Source organism: Halyomorpha halys, unplaced genomic scaffold, assembly GCF_000696795.3.
Source record: "Halyomorpha halys isolate HHAL.00 unplaced genomic scaffold, Hhal_1.1 Scaffold901.1, whole genome shotgun sequence".
NCBI classification, from domain to species: Eukaryota; Metazoa; Arthropoda; class Insecta; order Hemiptera; family Pentatomidae; genus Halyomorpha; species Halyomorpha halys.
The window spans coordinates 502,243-521,783 of NW_027106556.1; the positions used below are offsets into that span (position 1 = coordinate 502,243).

The 19,541-nt window shown below is 28.4% G+C and overlaps 2 protein-coding genes and 1 pseudogene across 8 annotated transcripts in view; 2 read left to right on the forward strand and 1 right to left on the reverse strand.

Annotated features, from left to right (window-relative positions):
* Nucleotides 1–5,853, reverse strand: part of LOC106686987 (uncharacterized) — a 27,047-nt gene extending 21,194 nt beyond the window's left edge. For 3 of the 5 annotated variants that reach the window (XM_014430612.2, XM_014430613.3, XM_014430611.2), the window contains exons 1-4: nucleotides 4,111–5,851; nucleotides 3,487–3,629; nucleotides 3,207–3,398; nucleotides 93–321 (exon numbers count right to left, since the gene is read on the reverse strand). In XM_014430612.2, coding sequence (XP_014286098.1) covers nucleotides 93–321; nucleotides 3,207–3,398; nucleotides 3,487–3,629; nucleotides 4,111–5,447 — 1,901 coding nt within the window. In that variant the 5' untranslated portion in view covers nucleotides 5,448–5,851. Of the gene's footprint in view, nucleotides 1–92; nucleotides 322–3,206; nucleotides 3,399–3,486; nucleotides 3,630–4,110 lie in introns of all 5 variants that reach the window. The other 2 variants (XM_067044935.1, XM_067044936.1) reach the window with 2 other exon arrangements.
* Nucleotides 5,499–14,214, forward strand: l(2)10685 (5-methylcytosine rRNA methyltransferase l(2)10685). 3 transcript variants are annotated; one of them, XM_067044937.1, is made up of 9 exons: nucleotides 5,499–5,517; nucleotides 7,961–8,143; nucleotides 8,217–8,413; nucleotides 8,521–8,783; nucleotides 8,858–8,989; nucleotides 9,111–9,271; nucleotides 10,559–10,683; nucleotides 12,633–12,770; nucleotides 12,854–14,214. In XM_067044937.1, exons 3-9 carry the CDS (start codon nucleotides 8,217–8,219, stop codon nucleotides 12,993–12,995), a joined length of 1,158 nt encoding a protein of 385 aa, XP_066901038.1. In that variant the 5' UTR covers nucleotides 5,499–5,517; nucleotides 7,961–8,143; the 3' UTR covers nucleotides 12,996–14,214. The 3 variants fall into 3 exon arrangements, with proteins under 3 accessions (XP_066901038.1, XP_014286101.1, XP_014286100.1); XM_014430615.2 differs by lacking the exon at nucleotides 5,499–5,517 and adding an exon at nucleotides 6,019–6,166; XM_014430614.3 differs by lacking the exon at nucleotides 5,499–5,517 and adding an exon at nucleotides 6,019–6,166 and having other exon boundaries at nucleotides 8,858–8,953.
* Nucleotides 14,215–17,052: 2,838 nt separating this feature from the next.
* LOC106686978 (cilia- and flagella-associated protein 298 pseudogene) lies at nucleotides 17,053–18,405 on the forward strand (annotated as a pseudogene).
* The last annotated feature ends 1,136 nt before the right edge of the window (nucleotides 18,406–19,541 follow it).

Here is a 19,541-nt window from a genome sequence, read left to right on the forward strand (position 1 = left end):
TAAAATATCTCATATATAAAAATTACATATTTTGACAAAATGGAAGAATTTAGAATTTTTTCTAGGGTATTATTTAAAAATTGTTTACTCACCAGTCAAAGTACCTAGCGCCATTAAAGGTCCCATCAGTGTTCCCAAGCCCATTAGCCAACTGCACTCCAACCCAAGGTTCTCCGCCATAACCAGAGATAGGACCAACATAGCGAACCAGTCCGGTACCAGTTTTGCCTTCCCCAATAATAACTTTAACCCAATGACCAGTGTGCAAGTCAGATGCAACTCTTACCAGGTATGGCTGAGCACAGCGGGGTGGTTTCAATCCTGAAATAGATTTTTTTTATTTAATTGTTTTCTAAAATGAATAGAGTGTAAAATTCATGATGATAAAAATTATTCATGGACACTTGGTGCGCAGAAAATTTGCAAAGTTTGTTCAATCAACATAAAAATACCTTTGACATAAATGTAGATTACAAGAAGATTAAGTAAAGGAATTGGGGAAGATATAATACTAAATTTTTAACCATTCACTTTTAAACTTCATTGATGTGTAAATAAATTATAATGTATAAGTTCTTCACATATATATGATATAAAATTAAATAATTATACACTATTACTTAAGCAGAAATGATGTAATAACTTCTTTCCTTAAACATTCAGCTCCAATAATTTATTAGAGTTAAATCCTACATGGGAAAACTTGAGATGAAAAATGGTTCATGAATATAGAAATTACTTTGTATATAATTTATTTAATTTCATGAGACTGGTATTTATTTATTAAATAAATCAAATGGTATCCTTGTTAAATCTCAACACTCTTTATTATATCAATAGTCCAATGTTTCGGCCATTCTCATGGATAATGTTAAATATTAATTCACACCTCACATCAAAATTTAAAATTGTTTTACAGGCTATTCTGGCCAGGTCATTAATTACAAGTCAAAATCACCTAATTTTTTTTTATAACGTCATTAATTTTTAAAACTTTAATTTTAGATTAAACTACACTATCAACTATTAGATAAACAAACTCATTTGTTAATGAAAACTTGAGGATGGCTGAATTGGTCGAAAAATTGGACTATTGATATAATAAAGTGTTGAGACTTAACAAGGATACCATTTGATTTATTTAATGTATAGAAATAACTTTTTTGTATAGTTTTTTCTCTTTTTTTTTTACAAAAATAATTACAATAGTCTGTTTATTTATTTATTTTTTTGTTTTCAAAGCTGCAATATAAAATGATGCAGATGAAAATACGGAGTATAATTTGTAACCAAATATGAATACCAATTCTGATGATAATTCATTGGCATTTTTAAATTTTCATATTCAATTTATAAAATATTTTAACTTTGAATATTCAAATTTAATGTTATTAACAGTTATTATTAAAAATAAAAATTAAATAGAAAAACAAATTAAAATGAAACAAGTAGTTCATAAAAGTATACATATGACTTAGATGAATGATAAAAAAGAACTGATAATTCAAAAACCTTTGACCATAAGCGGTTCAAAAACATATAAACTTCATCTTTATAGAACGTTAATGAAAGCTTTCAATGTAAACTTCAACAAAATAAGGTACAAAAGTAACTTTTGCAATCAAATTTTACTTTCCGCAAAGGAGATTTATTTCAACATAATTTTCCTTTACCTATTACCCAATTTGGTTTCTCTATCAAAGAAATATACATGATTGTAAGATTGATAGTTTTGATTTTTTTTCAATTAATATGGAATGTTTTTGTTTAATTAAGTTTTATTTTGGTTACAATTTCAATAATTATTAAAAAACAGCTTTGTCTTTTTTAAAAATATATATTACTGATTCCTTACATAATACAAATATTCTTAAAGTATAAAACTTTACATAAAAAGAAAGAAATCTATCTAAATGTGGAACATAACAGGTAATAGGATTTTCAGAAGCCTTTCAACTAATTTTATACTGTTATTTAACAGTTCTTCTAGGGGTTAAAAATTAAAATTATAAACATGGAAAAATAAACACTGAAGTTAAAAGAAGTAAATTTTCACAAATTTAAACATTTTGTTATATTAAGCAATGATCATTGGTAAAAACAATGACTTTGAAGCATTTAAAAAAAATCTTTTAAATTATAATTTATTCATAGATTTTTGAAAGAAAAGAGAAATTAAACCAAGCAAGCCATAGGACTAATTAGTTTTATTAATTAAACGAGGTTGTTTCTAAAACTATTTTTAGTTATTTATTATCATAAATTGGTTGATTAATTATGTCATTGCATTTAAGCAATGTTGAAAAATGAAAGCAAGGATTGCTTATTCAATGCGATTCAATTCAAAGTAATAAAATTGAATTGAAGTAAACTATTTTCAAGAGGTTTGCATGTCTGAAATGTCAAGGAGCTAGGAACTACTTCAATTGAATTAAGTTTGTGGAATTATTATTGATTCACTTCACTTTAGCTCAAAACTTTGATGTAAAATAAGTTGAAGCAATGATTGATTAGTAAAGGGATTATTTATCAGTTTTATATTTCAGATTTTGTATTTATAAAATGTCTAAATAACATTCAGTATATTTGTATATACATCCTGATACTTAAATATTTTTTGTATTTTAAATTTGATTTTTTTCCCTTTAAATAATTACAAACCAATACAAATGATGTCAAAATAAATATTATCAACAGGATAATCTTATATAATTGAGGAATAAAAATACAAGATAATATTTAGCAACAAGCTGTGAGAGAGCTTATTGAAGAGAAAGCTTACTGTCTTGAACCCTCAAGAAGACCAGGAACGTTGGTAAAAAAATTGGTTTCAAATAAATATTTTCTTTGCTATTTGAGTACTCCTTTTATTTACCATCACCCAGGCCATTTTCCTTATAATTTTTACCAGTTTCTTTACTCTGTTCTTTTGCATTATTATTTTGAATTATCATCACTGTCAATGATCTATCACTTAGAATAAACAAAAATAAGTAAAATGATAGTAGTGCTTATGCAAGTGAGTTGTGATGATCACAATGGGAGTCAAAATTGTATATATAAAAATTTTTTAATAATCATTAAATTAAATAGCTCTCTACAATTGGTTTAATTTTGACAGCCATCCTTACATCTTCTAAAATACTCAATTTATTATAAAAACCATAACATCTTCTAGATTTTTCTTTCTTTTTAAACAAACGTACCTAAACTGTACTCTGGTTGTGAATGAGAACGTGTATATCGCCTCTTGGGTTCAACTCCAGTTAAAATTGAGTCAATTGATTTTCTCAGGTAGTCTTCTGACTCATCGATCAATGAATCTGTAGATTCTTCACTTTCATCACCTCTGAGGTCTGGGAGGGATTGTCCAGGATAACCGCGGTGTAGTTTGTAATCTTTATAATAAAAAAGAGATGCAGAAAAAAAAATTATTTCTAAGAATTACTTAAATATTATCGATAAATTATAAACAAAAAAAGATACCTGAAAATTTAACTTTATGTCTTCCAGGTACAGAAGATACTCGGGACACCTTAGGTCTTTGGAAACTATGACCACAACTCATATTTCCGTCAAAATGTTGAGAACATTTAGAGTAACTAGATGAAATTGGAACACATTTGGCCCTAGGGATGAGATAATTATGAATTTAGATGCATGATAAGAAATATTTATAATATTATGTTCACTATTAATTTACATTTGATCAAGACAATCCATCCTATTATCACCAGAAATCATCAAATAACAATAGAGTACATAAACAATAAGTAAGTATGCAGCATAATCTTTTTTTTAATGTAATTTAATTACTTAAATCTATATTAATCATCTTGTAAAACTATCATTTTGTGGTAAATGAAATTTAAAAAACTATGAAATGCTCTATAAAATTCAAACATTGAAAGATTAACAGTGTGTTTTAACAAATTAATAAATAATAAACAACAGTAAATAAACAACAGTAAATTTAAGTTTGTATGTTATTAACAATTACAGGAACAAATAGAAAGAATAATTAAACACAAAATTGCGTAAAATTCTTTATGAAATTTTAAATTTTTAGCAAACAGAAGTGTAAACTAACTTTCTTACAAGAAAACTCACCTATAGAAATGAGTTGGAGAGGAAGGAACAGATGCCCAAGTAGGCCTTTGAGGAGGTGAAGCCCAATATGTATCTAAAGATGAAAGAGAGGGTCTCATTGAATGCCGTCTTGAAAGATCTAATGCTGATGGTGAAGCTGATTCCCATCTACCACAGTCACAAGGAGATCGTACATCAATATTTTTCATATATGAAAAAGCTCTAGGGTAACGAGACATCAACGTTTCTTGACATAAGTGATCAGCACTTCTTGATAATTCAGGAACCATACTAGTAAAATTAATATCAGATAAGAGTACTCTGCGTGCCTCTTGTGTTTTTTCACAAAGCTTGAGAGACTGCTTCCGTTGGCAGAAAGGAAGTGTGAACTTTGAAGGAAGAGTGGTGAAATTCTGTGAAACCTTTTGATGAGCAAGGAAGCTTTCTGATCTCCATTGCAATGGCACTGCTGTTATATCTGTTTGGGCTTCTGATTCTTGTTTTGTAGAATTCTTTTCAACAAGTATAGGTCGAACAGATCTAGGGCTCCTTTCTACAGGTGAGAATTTAACCATAGGTTTATTACTACCTTCAATCAGATGGCCTCTGCTACCAGATAATACTTCTCTATGTATGATTGGTCTATAAGGCATAGGAGCTGGCAATGTATTTCTTCTGGTAGAACTAGGGGGTTCATTTTCATCAATTACTCCACATTTTGAAATATCTGTTTCAACTAGAACTGATTGAGACCAAGTTTGTTTTAGTTTAAGGGGTATATCTTCATCTTTGTGCTTCCAACCATCTGTTTCAGCAATTGAAACCAGATCTTCTTGGAATCCAAGTTCTTTAGTGTCATCTGTTGTGAAAATAAGTTCGATATCGTCAACTTCCTCACTGTCTTCAGAATCTCCTTTACTTATACGAGGGGTATCTAATGTTTGATCTAAATTGCTCTCACTTGATTTATTAAAGTTAGGATCTTTGGATTTATCAGGATTCAAGGTTAAACCATTAATTTTATCTTTAACTTCATCTTCAAAAACATCATTTTCACCACTGCTGTCTGATTCTACACCAACTTTGCTGTCCTCTGACATTATTTCGCAATGTACTAGATCTGTTCTTGATCCTAAAACTTTCTGTCGTAATATATGATTTTCTATAGAAAGATTTTCTATTGTTCTAGAATATGATTCAACATCAATATTATTTTTGACCTTTTCTCTTAATGAATGTAATTCGTTTTTTGACTGTTCTAAAGCTGTTCTTAAAGTAACAACTGTTTGGTGAAGTACCCTAACCGTCTCTAGACTGACCCCATCACTTCCAACATCTTCACCTTTGCCAACTTCCATCTAACTAGCCTGAAGTTCATGGCTAGAAATTTTAATAAAGCAAGAAAGAAAGCACAGCTGAAATCATTAGGTAAGAAAGGACATTTTCCTTAAAAGCCATTTTATAAAAACTAACTTTGAATTCATTCTGAGATCACTTAAAATCAATTATCGAAGTTAATGCTGTATTCAAAATGGATAAATAAATAAATAAAATTGTGTTATGCACTGCAAAGGGATTAAAATTACGCCTTCAGGCATGATGAAATTTATAAACTAGTCTAAGTTGCGAACTGCAAATGTCAAAACATCTCAATATTCAAACTAACTAATCAACATTACGTTATGTCATTCCCTTTTAACTGGGAGCACACAACCCACAGAGCCCAAACCCAAACTAAGATTGATTATGTATATTTATCTATAAACAACTGATAGCATGCCTTCATCATCAATCAAGGTTTAAAAATGAATCTATAATTTATGTAAAATATCTTATGTAAAAAGTGTTAATTTCTGCGTTTTAATTTTTTGTTTGAAGGTTTTTTAATGATGGGCATTTTATTCTTTATCATGAAAGGACAATCCAGGGAAAAGATTCTGTTATCGTAGAAGGTTCTATTAGGTTACTCTTCTACAGCAAATTCAAAATATGCACCATAAAAATGTTTAAAAATTATGTTTCAGTATTTAAAAAAGATCGTTTATTCATACTGTTTGTTAGGTCAAAAAGTAGAAAGGTATTCTATTTTGTGGTTTTTATTTTTAGCATATACCATGTTTATGCATTTATGTACATATGTACTTATTTAATGTATTATTTTAAAACTATTTCATTCATTTAAAACATTTTTGTAAATATTTAGTTTATTATTTAAAATAAATACGGAGAACATGATTCTACTTTATTCTGATTTAGTTAATATTGTTCTGAATTGTGATTCCTGCGGTTTATTAAAGTTTTACCATTTACCCTGCATAATTTAATATTCATAACATATTTATCAAATTCTCAAAGTTGATTTATTTTTGATGATTTAGAAAAGTCTCACTCTTGATAGATTAGCCTCTGTAATATGGACTTCTTGATTTGATTGTAGACTATGCTGCTCATATTTCAAACTGCTAAGTAGCTGTTAGTTTCCATTGCCATCAACAGCAGGGAATGAAATAAAACCATGCTATTAATTTATGTATACATGACCACAATCCTTATTCGTTGATTCAGTTAGCTTTATTGTGATGATGCTAAGAGACTTAAAAGTTGGTTTTTCAGTTTTCTTATGAGATAAATATTTTTTTCAAATTAAAGGGTTTTTGATTTTTGATATTCAATCTTTTTTTTATATACATATATAAATAGGTTTTGTCCAGTCACACTTAGTTTATTCAGAATACCTTTCTTCTATGTTTTAATTAATTTGTTTTATTCTTAAACTAAACAACTGCAGAATGAGTTCAACTAATTTTAGAAATAAAAAGTAGCTTATTTTTATGATGTCACTGAATTGTAGTGCCTACAACACATACATTTGATTATTATAACTAGCAAAGTTAAACCAAATCATTCAATTTAACTTGTATTATTTTTCTTTACGTACTCAAATGAATTTGAGTATACAAAGATAAATTTTGGAAAATTAAAATAAAAAATACTTTTTTTAATTATACCTTCATCCTTTAATTGCTTTTTTCTCCCCTAAATACTCCGTAGACATTAGGAATGCTATCAGATCTAATTTAGCGTTACCAGATTGTATTATCTGGAAAATGCATTGAAGTTTTTGTGGAATTTAATAAGAAACCCACTAATCCTATCCATAATAATGTTATAGTTATGTACCACTTAAATATTATCGGCAGGTTGAGGTAATAACTTACTATTTATATTAATTATGCTGTGTGGCATTGAGATCACCTCATTTGGACCCTTCTTTTTCTCATTTTCCTTGTGAAGTTGTATGCATGAAGCTCCTCTAAACAACTGGAGTTCTTGCTCGAAACACTCCACTCTTTTGAGGGTTTTGCTGAACAACCATATTTTTAGAGTTTTATTTAATACAGCCTGTGGTGTTATTAACATAATAAGTTGTGTAATCATGCGCCTAGTGCTGCACACTTTGTGATGGCCCCAATTCCTAATTTATTATTTTTTTTTAACTTGTGGGGTAAGCTTGTAGCTCTGTAGCTATCAATCCCTCATTTGTTTTCATAATTTCAGTTACAAATAATATGTGTCTATAGTATCTCACCCCTCTGTGCAATGTCTCCTATACATTGGACAAAGTAAAGGTTTTGGGAAAATATAAAAAAAGTATGACAATGATTTTTTAAGACATCTAAAGTCTGGGATGTAGTTAAAAGTTCGGTTTATGATAATCAATCAGAAGAAAAAAAATTCTAAGAATATTTTAGCTCTTGCATCCTCAGGAACAATAGGGCCTCAACCACCCCTACCCGTCCCTATTTTTATTAATTTCCCATTCTAAAGAACTAAACGAAAATAACTTTAAATTTTCTGTTCATTTTTGTAGGCTTCAAAAGAAAAAGTCAAAGAAACTGTGAAGCTAAAAGCATTAGAACATTTTGATGATTTATATGGAAAAGTTTTTGAAAAGACATGGCCATCTATTCGATTAGGATTACTTTCTCAACCAAAATACATTGCTGTATTGAATAATTATGGTGATAAAGAAAAAGCTGCTGGTTTCTTAGAGGTAAATTACAATTTTTATTTCTACTAATTAGATTTTTAATATAACAAATTAATTTGATTTTAATTTCTTTCAGATGCATGGTTCTATTAATATTAATAAGTTCTTTGAATATGAAAATGTCACCATTTCGGAAAGGAAAAAAAAACAGAGAAAAACTCAAAAGTCAAACAACCTTAATGATAAATTTGTAAAGATTAGTGAGGAAAAGTTAGAAGAAGAAGCTAGTGATTTGTACCCACCTAAGTCCCCTATTAATATTGAATATTCAAAGTAAATCAAATTACCTCTTTTATACCATTTTCTTTAAGATATATATGTGCAGGATTTATGTTTAATTATTTTAAAGCTATATTTATATTGTATGTATATATTTTTAGTATAGCTAATGACCGGTTCATTGACCCTTCAGTAAGTACTTCTTCTTTACATGAATATGTACCAGCTACTGAAATTAAAGGATCACCTGATTATTTACCAGAATCACAACATTATTCATATTATGTGGACAGTTCAAATTTTACTCCAAACATATTAGATGAGAATAATTTGATACTTCCTGAGCATTTGAGTATACATACATATGAACCCGGTAATATTCAATCTTTTCCACCTCCAAAATCAGGATCTACTGGAGTATCAGGTTATTAATTCACTTGGGAATCACATTATTATTAATTTTTTTTATTACTTATATTTTTAATGATTATTGTTTAGATTATTATTTGATGGATGGTGGCTCATTACTCCCTGTGCTTGCTTTGGACCTCCAACCAGAGGACACAGTTCTAGATATGTGTGCTGCACCTGGTGGTAAAAGCTTCTTGTGTCTTCAAACATTATATCCAAGTTAGAAAATAATATAATACTATAATTCATTATTCCAGTTTCCAAATGATTACTTTTTTAATTCATTGCCCAGAGATAGATCGATTACTGCTTCCTATGTGTAGTGTAATGTGATTTTCAGAAGCTGTTGCATGTAATGATATATCTGAATCACGGTTAAGAAGAGTTAATTCTGTTTTTAAAGAATTTTTTTATGACTATAAGAAGAAGCTAACTGATAATGAAATACAATTGACTCAGCTTGATGCTAGGCATATTGATGCTGTTGGTGTTTACAATAAGGTAATTTTAATTGAACGTTTTCATGTAAATTAAATGTTCATATAGTTTATTAGTTGATTAGTGATGTATTTTAAATTTTTATATCTTTGTCTTAACGATTTCTTAATCTTGTTTATCTTTGAATAATTCATTTGAAACTTTGCATTCTCTAGCATTGGTTTCTTACTCATAACTTCTTTTGTGTTTAAATTAATACAGCTTTAGGTAAGGTTAGATTTCTAGAAAAAAAAATATATAAAATTACTTCTACTGAAATAATTTTTTACTTTTAATTATTTCTTTATTTATGATATCATTTCTTTGTTATCAGTTTTGGCCTGTGGACATGAATTATGTTAAAACATTTTGGTTGCGAAATGGGATTTTGTCCCAGTGGTTACTTTAAATTGCAAACAATTTGAAGCATCCACAGGGACGTATTTTCTGATGGTTAAAAATGTTTTCTTTTAATATTTTTTTTTAAATATATTTTTTCTAGTGAGGCTTTATCATCCTTAAATATTTGAGAGATACAAATGTATGATGAAATGGAATATAAAAAAAAAATTAATTCAAAGTGTTTTTTAATACAATTTCATTCATATCTTAATTTTTCTGAAGTAATATAAAACAGTTGAATAGTGAGACCATGTTTGTTATAAAATAGTTGATTCTTTGAGGTATATTGGAGAATTTTATTCACTTTCCTTTGTGACAGTAACTAATATTGCAAACTCTATAGTATACAAACCTGATATGTAATGTCATTACATGTATATAATCTTATTCCATGGATTTGCTATTATTCTATAGTAATTATTAATATGTTTATTCATATGTCTGGGGCTACATAATATATAGCAAAAAGGAATTTAAATTGAATCTGTGTATTGTGTGCTTATTTTTCTTTATATATTTTTTATAGTGCCTATACCTATCTTTATAGCCAGGTTATTTTTGGTAAATTTAGTTATTAATTATTAATAGTATATATAAATATATCACTCTTCGAAGATGTATTTATTTAATTATCATAGTTAATTATAAACTTGTAACTCAGCTCTACTGAGACAAGTAAGGCCTACAAAATCTTATTATCTTATACTCATACTTGCATAACTAGCCTTACCTTATAATAATTCGTAATTCTTTACAGCCTTAATTTTGTTTTTAAAACTAAAAGCTTTCTATAGGATGTTGAGTAAATCCTAATTTCTTAACAACCCTCATGGGTACCACATATTTCCATAGTTTATTATGTCCATCTACTTTACAAAAATGGCAAAGTATAATTTAATTACTTTTTAGATTTTAGTTGATGTCCCTTGCACTACTGACAGGCATTCAGTGTTGGAAGATGATAATAGTATTTTTAAAGCCAGTCGAATTAAAGAAAGAATAAGACTTCCAGAACTTCAATCTGAGATATTAATGTAAGATATTTAGATGAAAAGTAATATTTATTTTTTATTTTAAATCTTAAAAATTTAGTGTATAGTGGCATTATTTTATGAGATAAATTATGAATAAAAATAAAAATTCATCCTCATATTTTTTACTTAGTTTCAATGCATTATTCTATTATTCTTATTATTTTAAAAGTTGTCTTCTAATAAATAAATAACTGAATGAACTAATTTTATTAGTTTATTGCTTAATTTGGACTTTTTATGATGGATTTTCCGACTTGAATTCAAGTTTGGTCTTTAGGCTGACAGGTTCACGGAAATTTTAAATAATTCACACCTATCCCCAACATACAACTTGCCTTGAGATCTCATAACTAACTCCCCAACCTCTACCCATATCTAAAAAAATCCATTTCCTCTTAAGCACATCACTATTGCATACTGCATCCTTTTTTTCCTTTGTTAACTGTAATTCCTCTTACATAGGTGAAACCAAAATCTCTTCAAGAGATTATTTATCATCCAACATAAATATTTGATTTCCTTCCGATACCTTTACTGACTTAAAATATTTTGGACAATTCTCATGTTTAACATCTAAAGTGCTATAGATCTGCTAAGGGAACTTCGGATATTTCCATATTTGGCTATGCATTTTTTGTTACTTGATTTGTACATATATTTGTATATTTGTACAATGTTTCATTGTTTATCTTTTTCCCAGATGTCACAAATAATTAAATTTATTACATTATCTATGAGCAGCCCCTGTTTTTCTGTGGAAAATTGGCCTCTGATTGATATACTGACCTGAAGGAAAAGTGCTCTTGGGTACGATAAAAGACTCTGTTACTTAATTGTTGTCAAAGCTTATTAAAAAAAATGAAATTTCACCATATTGCAAATGCCTCATGTGTTGTATTATTTTATTAATTAATTAAGATAAAAGGAATATAAGAACCAATTTTCAATCACATTCACCCTCTTCATCTCCATTACTTCTCACTCTCTCTCAGCCGTTTATTTATTTTTATTTTATGCCTTCTAATTTTCCGTGACTTTATTAAAATATTGTTAATTGACCATAGCTAATTAATGAAGGAAGATGATTTGAATTGTGATAAAATAATAATAAAGGAACTCAAATAGTAATAAAATAATTTATTCTGTACCACCATCTTACCTCAGTTTGCAAGGCTTTATCAGCGCTAAAAACAAGATACAAAAACTAAAGATATTATAAACAGGGTAAGATTATAAGATCTTATACTCTTATCCTGTTTAGTTTTTTTAATCTTGTTTTTAGTCGTGATGAAGTCGCCCTGCAAAGTGAAGTGAAATGTTGGCACAGAATAAATAGTTTTATTACTATTTGAGATTTTTTTAATCCCAATCTATAAGGACCATCTTTATTCATAAAATTGTATAAGTTTTATTCATAATTTTTTCTATTGCTAGAACTTACAAATGGACAGCAGATAGGGCTACATAGTACCTGCAATACTTAATCATACATTTTCTATTATTACAACTTGGAAATTGGCATATAAATGTAGCTTCACAGTATCCACATTGCTTTATTATAGATTCTCTCTTGATATATCTAAGAAAAGGACCAAAAGTTATCCCAACTTAAAATCCCATCCCATCAATCAAGATCTGATTATCCAAATAGCTCATTATTCACCTCCAACTTTATATCCTATTTTTGTCCCTTATTGACCACTCCTTATATAATTTTTTTTTTACTTAATAGTTTCCCCTTTTTAATTTTTATTTCACCCATCACCTTTTGTTCATATCTGTTACTAAATTTATTTCCAATATATTTACTACCAATTTGTATAACCTGAAAAAAATATTTTTTATATGATTTTACACCATTTATTAGAATTATATTTCTAAAAACATTAGTTTAAATAATATACATATATCTGTGTGATTTTGAACCTTATTTTATATTTTGTTATCAGGCAAGCATTAAAAATTGTAGCTGTTGGTGGTACTGTTGTTTATTCAACTTGCAGTCTGTCACCTATTCAGAATGATGGTGTAGTCCATATGGTTCTCAAAAGAATGTATGAAGAAACTGATTATGAAATAGTTGTAATGTAAGAAACAATTTAATTAAAATTACAAAATATTAGTTTGAAAATTAATAATTTTTCTTATCATGATCATTTTTAAATTTTAGGAACATGAAAGAAGCCCTGGAACCAACAAAAATACTCTATAGGTACAGCAGTGTCGATCTTCGCTATGGGCATCTTGTAGTGCCTTATATAGTAAACAATTTCGGCCCCACGTATTTCTGTAAACTAGTTAGGGTTAAATGATCATAAATTAAGTGGAATATTTTTTACCTCCTCTCACCAAAAAAATTATTCATTTCCTCTTTATATAATCATAGAGTGTGAAAGAAAATAAATTCCTGGAAGGTATTTTCTCTGCACCAACAGTTATAAATACTTGGGTCTAAAATAAAAATAGTCTTTACTGCCTTGAAGAGAGGCGATTGGATCACATTGGACAGGTTGGCTGGTCGATATCTACAATTTTTGGGTCTCGGGGGTTATACGTGGTCACTCTTGAAATGTTTAATCCTTTATTTTTTAGGAGAATTGGGCTATTAATAGAACTTCTTTAAGTTCTTTTGTAATTAATTGTCCATTGAAAACTTGAAGTGAAATTGTAAAAAAGTTTTCCAGATTAGATATTTTTAAAAAAAAATGTTATAACTTTTTTTTTATTAATAAAAGCTTTGTAACTACAAACCATTGTGACATGAACATTCTCTTTTACAATTATACAATTAATTAATTGAATATTAGTAGCTTTTAAATATTTTTTTTTATTGAAGTAGAATCCTCACTAATTAAGGTACATAATAATTTAACTAAAAAAGTAAACTTGTCTTTTTTATTTAAAAAAATTATCAAATTAATGTTTTGCGGTAAAAACTAGATCAAATTAAATTTTTTTACTTTAAAAAAAATTATATTTTTTAAACCCATGAAGGGTTTTACTTGTGCTGGAAGGATGTATTTATTATTTATCGACCATCACTAAACCACCAAGTTTTTCATATTGACAAAGTGTACCCTAGGGCTAGTTTATGGCTGATATAGAAGAATAAATTATTTTCTCTCACAGCTCGACTCGAACACGGCACAGAAGATAGGAGTACAGGTGGCTTACCCTTTAAGCTACCATACCTTCTAAATTGTTTACTAGACAAAAAGTTATTTTGGTGATTGTATTAATGGAAAATAACGATATGAAGTGATGAGAGAGCTGGTTTGAAAAGCTTATTTACCTGGTGGAACTAATTAATTATGAAAGTGGTGCAGTGTATGATTTAGAGTTACTAGATTTGAAGAATTTGTTTTGAGGTTAGGCTTTAGGCTAGCTGCTGCTTTAATATCATCTTTGATTTGGCACTTGAAAAACTAAAGAAATTATTAAATATTCATGGTCAATAATTTTTATTTCATTTCTACTAATTAATCTTATCAAGCAAATTGAAGCAGAGTCAAGTCTGAACTACACCTGGAACTTCTTTGGAAAAATGGTTTGGAATTGTCCTCCCACTGGTTCAGGGCAATAAAAATATATTTTCATTTATACCAATGCCTCAAAACCAGTGTTTGTAAATTGTATTACTTCATTGTTTACCATGCAGTCAGTACACCTGCTCTATTAAAAGATATCATGATGATTTAGTATGGAATAAGTGGACAATATAAGAAGTAAGCATAAATTTGCTATGTGTTTTGTCAATGTTTTATCGAATAACCCTAAATTATTTTAAATTTGTAAAATATTGCTTTTGATATGAAATTAACTGACCTTCCCGACCAGAAATGTTGAGCCTTTGGGGAGAGAGGAGGAAGGAGAGACATATATCACCTCCTAACTTAAAACATTAATATATAGGAAGATGGTCAGGTTTGCGGTCAATAGTGAAACAAAAATAGTTTACAACTATTTTATTTTTGTTTCACTATTGACCGCAACCCTGACCATCTTCCTATATATCAATTTTTACGGTCAACTATATATACATATATAAAACATTAATAGTTCAGAATTAAGTACATATAAATATATTTTTTTTTTTTGTAAACAGTGTTTTCCCACATTTTTGAACTGGTATCAAACTTTAACCAAGCAATGAAACAAGTCATAAACAGTCCTAGAAATACTGTAACTTCTGTAAATTTCAAATTTCTAACACCATTCTCAGCAGAGATATAAAAATGTACATCAGCCTGTACAAAATATTATTAATATAAAAATTACTAATTTTTTGTATTTAAAATTATTCATTTAAGAAATAAATAAAATATATCATTATATACAGAAAATATAGCGAAATAGATTCCAGAATGTTCACTCACAGAGCCAATGTTTTTATCTTGTTTCAAAATTGTAAAAAGTTAGGTTTAAAATTATTTTAGAAAAAGTTAACTATATATATATATATAAATCAATGTTTTTTTTTTTAAATATATATATATATATATACACACGTATGTGTACGCACACAGTTGTCAAACTTTAACCAAGAAAATTAAAAAAAAGCCAAGCATACATTCCATTGAATATTTATTCTAGTAGACCTACTAATAGGTACCTACCTACACAAAAAAGAGGTAAATAAAATTCATTAATCTGCAAATTTTGTGCTTCACTGAAGTAGGTTAAATAATATATGCTGATAGTATGACAATATTTGCAAATAAAAGAATGGATATTAAATAAAATAGTTTACAAATATAGGTCATTTGGCTATAATTATCATTAGGGGTGGGCAAAATAGTCTGCATTTTTTGACTGATTAATGTGAGGCTGTAAAATTAAAATGTTAATTTTAATTTTAGTAACTCTAGAATGGCCAAAAAGTTGGATCTTTAAAATGAATTAATATAGAATGTTGAGGCAAAATCAGTATTTTTTAATATAATTTATAAATACAACCTATCTCGAACAAGAAATCAAAATATATTGTTCCTTATGATTAGTTTATTCTAATTTCATTTCTTTATGAACAGCCCTACTAGCTTCATGAGAGTATAGAATGACTACAGTAGAGAAACACCAGTCTACAGTACTATCTTTGGAATACATCTAATTCAAAACAAAATTAAAATTTGTTATCAGATGTGCCACTATTCAAACAAAGTAGTGATATGAGAAAAAATTTCAGAAAATGTTAAGCAAATAATCTACATTTGTGAAAAACTTATCAGATTTCCTAAGCCCCTTTATCAAATTTCTTTCTTAGCTCTCTTATTTACATCAAAGTGGATACTTTTTACTAAGCTTAAAATAAAGTGAAACAAAATAATTACCCATCTTAATTCATAACTGCTTTTCATGATGTAAACACCTACAGAAAACAAGTTAAAAGTCCAATTATCTTAATCTATATAAATGGACAGTCTAAGTCAAATCATAATATATTTTAATTGACAATATTTTATGTTTCACATTTTATCTGAAAAATCTAAACAGTTTACGAAGTTAAAAGGAGTATAAAATAATGTATAATTAATACTGCACAGTAATTAAGAAAACATTTAAGTAAATAGGATTAAAAAATTGTACATGATTCAACTCTCAAAATAAAAAAGAATAACTACAAATTGAACATTTTGAGTTATCAATTCAGAAAGTGTTAGTTTAGCTAACTGCCTAATGATAGCACAACAAATCAAAAAATGTAGAAAATAATTGTTGTAATTTACATTGCTAGAGGCCAGCCCCATCCAGGCTGGAATTTCTGATGTAAAATTACAGCTTAAGTGTATTATGATTTAGTTTTAAAAACTGTCCAAAGATAGCAGCACGAATCGAGAAACTATAAAATAATAGTTCTAATTTATACCACAAGAGGCCAGCACCATCCAGACGGGGATTACTGACTTAATAATCCAGCTCGAAACATTTTATTTTGTAATAGGATATTAGAAGGTAACAGGAGTTCAACTATCAACCCAAAAAAGAATATTGACTTTTTGAGCTCCTGTAAACTTCTAATCTCCTGTTATAAAATAATTTTTTTCGAGCTGAAATATTACGTTAAGGATTCCTGCCTGGTTGGTGCTGGCCTCTTGTGGTGTAAATTAGAACTATTATTCTGTACTTTGCTTGATTTGTGCTGCCATCTTTTTTCAGTTTATAAAACTAAGTCATAGTACAAAATCAAATTTCTCGTTATAATTATGAGAGTTTTAAAATTGTCTAGCTGTAATTTCACATCTGAAACCTCTTTTTGGATGGTTCTGGCATCTCAAGGCATAAATTAGAACTGTTTTTCTGCATTTGTGCTGCTCTCTTTAAATAGTTTTTGAAACCAAAGTTTGAAATGCGTATTTTTGCCCCCATAATTTGAAGATTACATTTGCGGAGGTTTTGAAGACTTGTTGTGGTTATTTTAATAAATAGTTGAAAACAATAAGATATTGACTCTTACTGCTCTGATATATCATACTTATTATAAGATTATAAATTTATATTTAATCCATATTATGAGCATTACTTGTAAAAATAAAAATTAATGAAAAATTTCGTATCTATGGAAACTGTAGTTTGATCAATACAAATTTATTAATTTTTAGTCAGTTATTTTTGAAATGGTGTTATTACATGTTAAGCATAACAAAGAAAGCCAGTTTTTGTATGAAACTAGTGTTAATTGTAGTATAGACAAGATTATAGAAGAAGTTTGTGCAATTTACAATGGAATTTTAAAAATAAATAGAATTTGTTATGAAACTGAAGAATTGGCCAAACATGGTACATTATTTCCACCTGAGATATTGGATGTTTATGAATCAGAAGTTGAGAAACTTGGCTTAAAAGATGAATGGGGTGAGATTTGTATTCCAAATGGTGGGTATTCGTACAACAAAGATCCAGTCGGGAGAAGGAATGGTAAAAAACCAAATGAACATATGGAGAAAGTTCTAAAGCAAGCTGTTGAAGAAGTGAGAATAATGGTTTCTAAAAAACTAGTCGAGGTAAACAAATGTTTAAACATAAAAACAGTTCAAGAAGCTCTAGATATTATAAGAGGTGTGGTTTTGATTGTGTACCCGATGAATTTGCCTCCTCATGATGTCATTCGTAAAGAGTTAGAAAATAATGAAGATTTAACTGCAACCCAAGCTGCAAAGGAAGTTATTGATAGCTCCCGTGCTTGTTTATGGTGTTTCAATAAACAGATGTTTAGAGGTAAAATACTAAAAGACTATGTTGGTACTAATGAAAAAACTAAAGTGACTGTGAAACTGTCCAAGTCTGTTGATGATCAGCCAGTTACAGAACCTGGCTGCTCTGAGGAAGAAAGAAAAGCTATGATGTATTATGCGTATAAGCGTCAAGAAGATTTAAAGAAATTAGATCGAGATGATGATGATAATTATCATAATTCTCCATGGGCTGATAATGGAAATCTAAAAAGATCATTACAAGGCTTTCACAATATTTCTTGGAAACCATGATTTGAATTTAATATCAGTTGATTTTGATTCCATGTCCAATAAATATGTAATCCTTTTCCTAACTACGTATATTGTATCTTAGAAAAAAAAAAAAAAAACTTTTTAACAAAATTCAGTCATACCAAACTGCATGTTTTTTTGGTTATCATTCCTGAAAAGGGCTTTGGATTGTTTTAATTTCACTTCCTTCCTAGAAAATCCCTGCCAATTATAGTAAATAAATATTTTTATATTAAATGATTTATTTCTTTATTGATCCTATGTCCAAACTAAACGAATGTCATTACATGTTTAGGTGAAGCCCAACCTTTTTTTAGCCATGTAACTTCTAGTAAACAAGTATTTAAATTTTTTTGGAAGAACATAGTTGACCTTTTGAAGTAGATTGGTCCGAGTGGTGGTCAATAAAAGTATCAAAATAGTAAATAGGTGAACAATAAATAGTTTTCTTTTACTATTTTTATACCTTCTTGACTGCCACCCGGACTATCTTCCTACAATTTAAATTTTTTTTAAGTTAAACTAAATTTAAGATTTTGCTCACAATCTCAGAAAAAAAAACAAGTTTAAACCATTTCTGTCTGCAACTTCGGTAACACAACATTATTTTCTAAACCCAAACAAAACTAGTTGTTTTATTTTATTTTTCTAAATATTGGTGAGAAAAATATTTTTTCATCCGAGTACTACGAAGTTTGAGTATTCTGTAATTTTTTAAAAATGATGTAACTTTTTATAAATTCCCATATATAACATATTTATGAGTTCTTTTGGCTTGTCCAAAATAAATGTTGCATTTCTGTGTTAATGGCCAAAAGTGCCTTTTATTAGTACTTAATATGGTGCTTGGCTTTACCTGAAGAGTATTTGTACCAGTCTAAACATTGTGTAGAAGCAGGAGACAAATACAAAATCCTCAAAAATGAATATGGTGCCCTAGCCTTGGTCTTGGAATAAAAGCTGTTCTCAATCTACTGTCTATTGCAACATAGATGTTAAATTATTTTTTTATTATTTCTGCAAAATTCATCCATCACCTCTTATAAGGCTAGTGTGAAAAATACTTTTTCGTGATTAGCACAGTCCACGGAAGTATAATTGCAAAGTATCCATCACTGATTTCAAATAATTATGAAACATAGGTAAGTGTAAAAGTAAACATATAAAGAAGGGGTGAGGAATCTTGGCACGACAATGCTTTAATAAATGTCTATAAATTTTAGCTTCCTGAAACCACATGCACAAGCAATACGCTGGATTAGAATACAATACAAGAAAAAACTCTTTAATAGACTAATGGCATATATATCTTCCACATAAAGTTGGGAGAACAATTTTTTTTTTACAGGTAACTGGTGTAATTTTATTAAAATG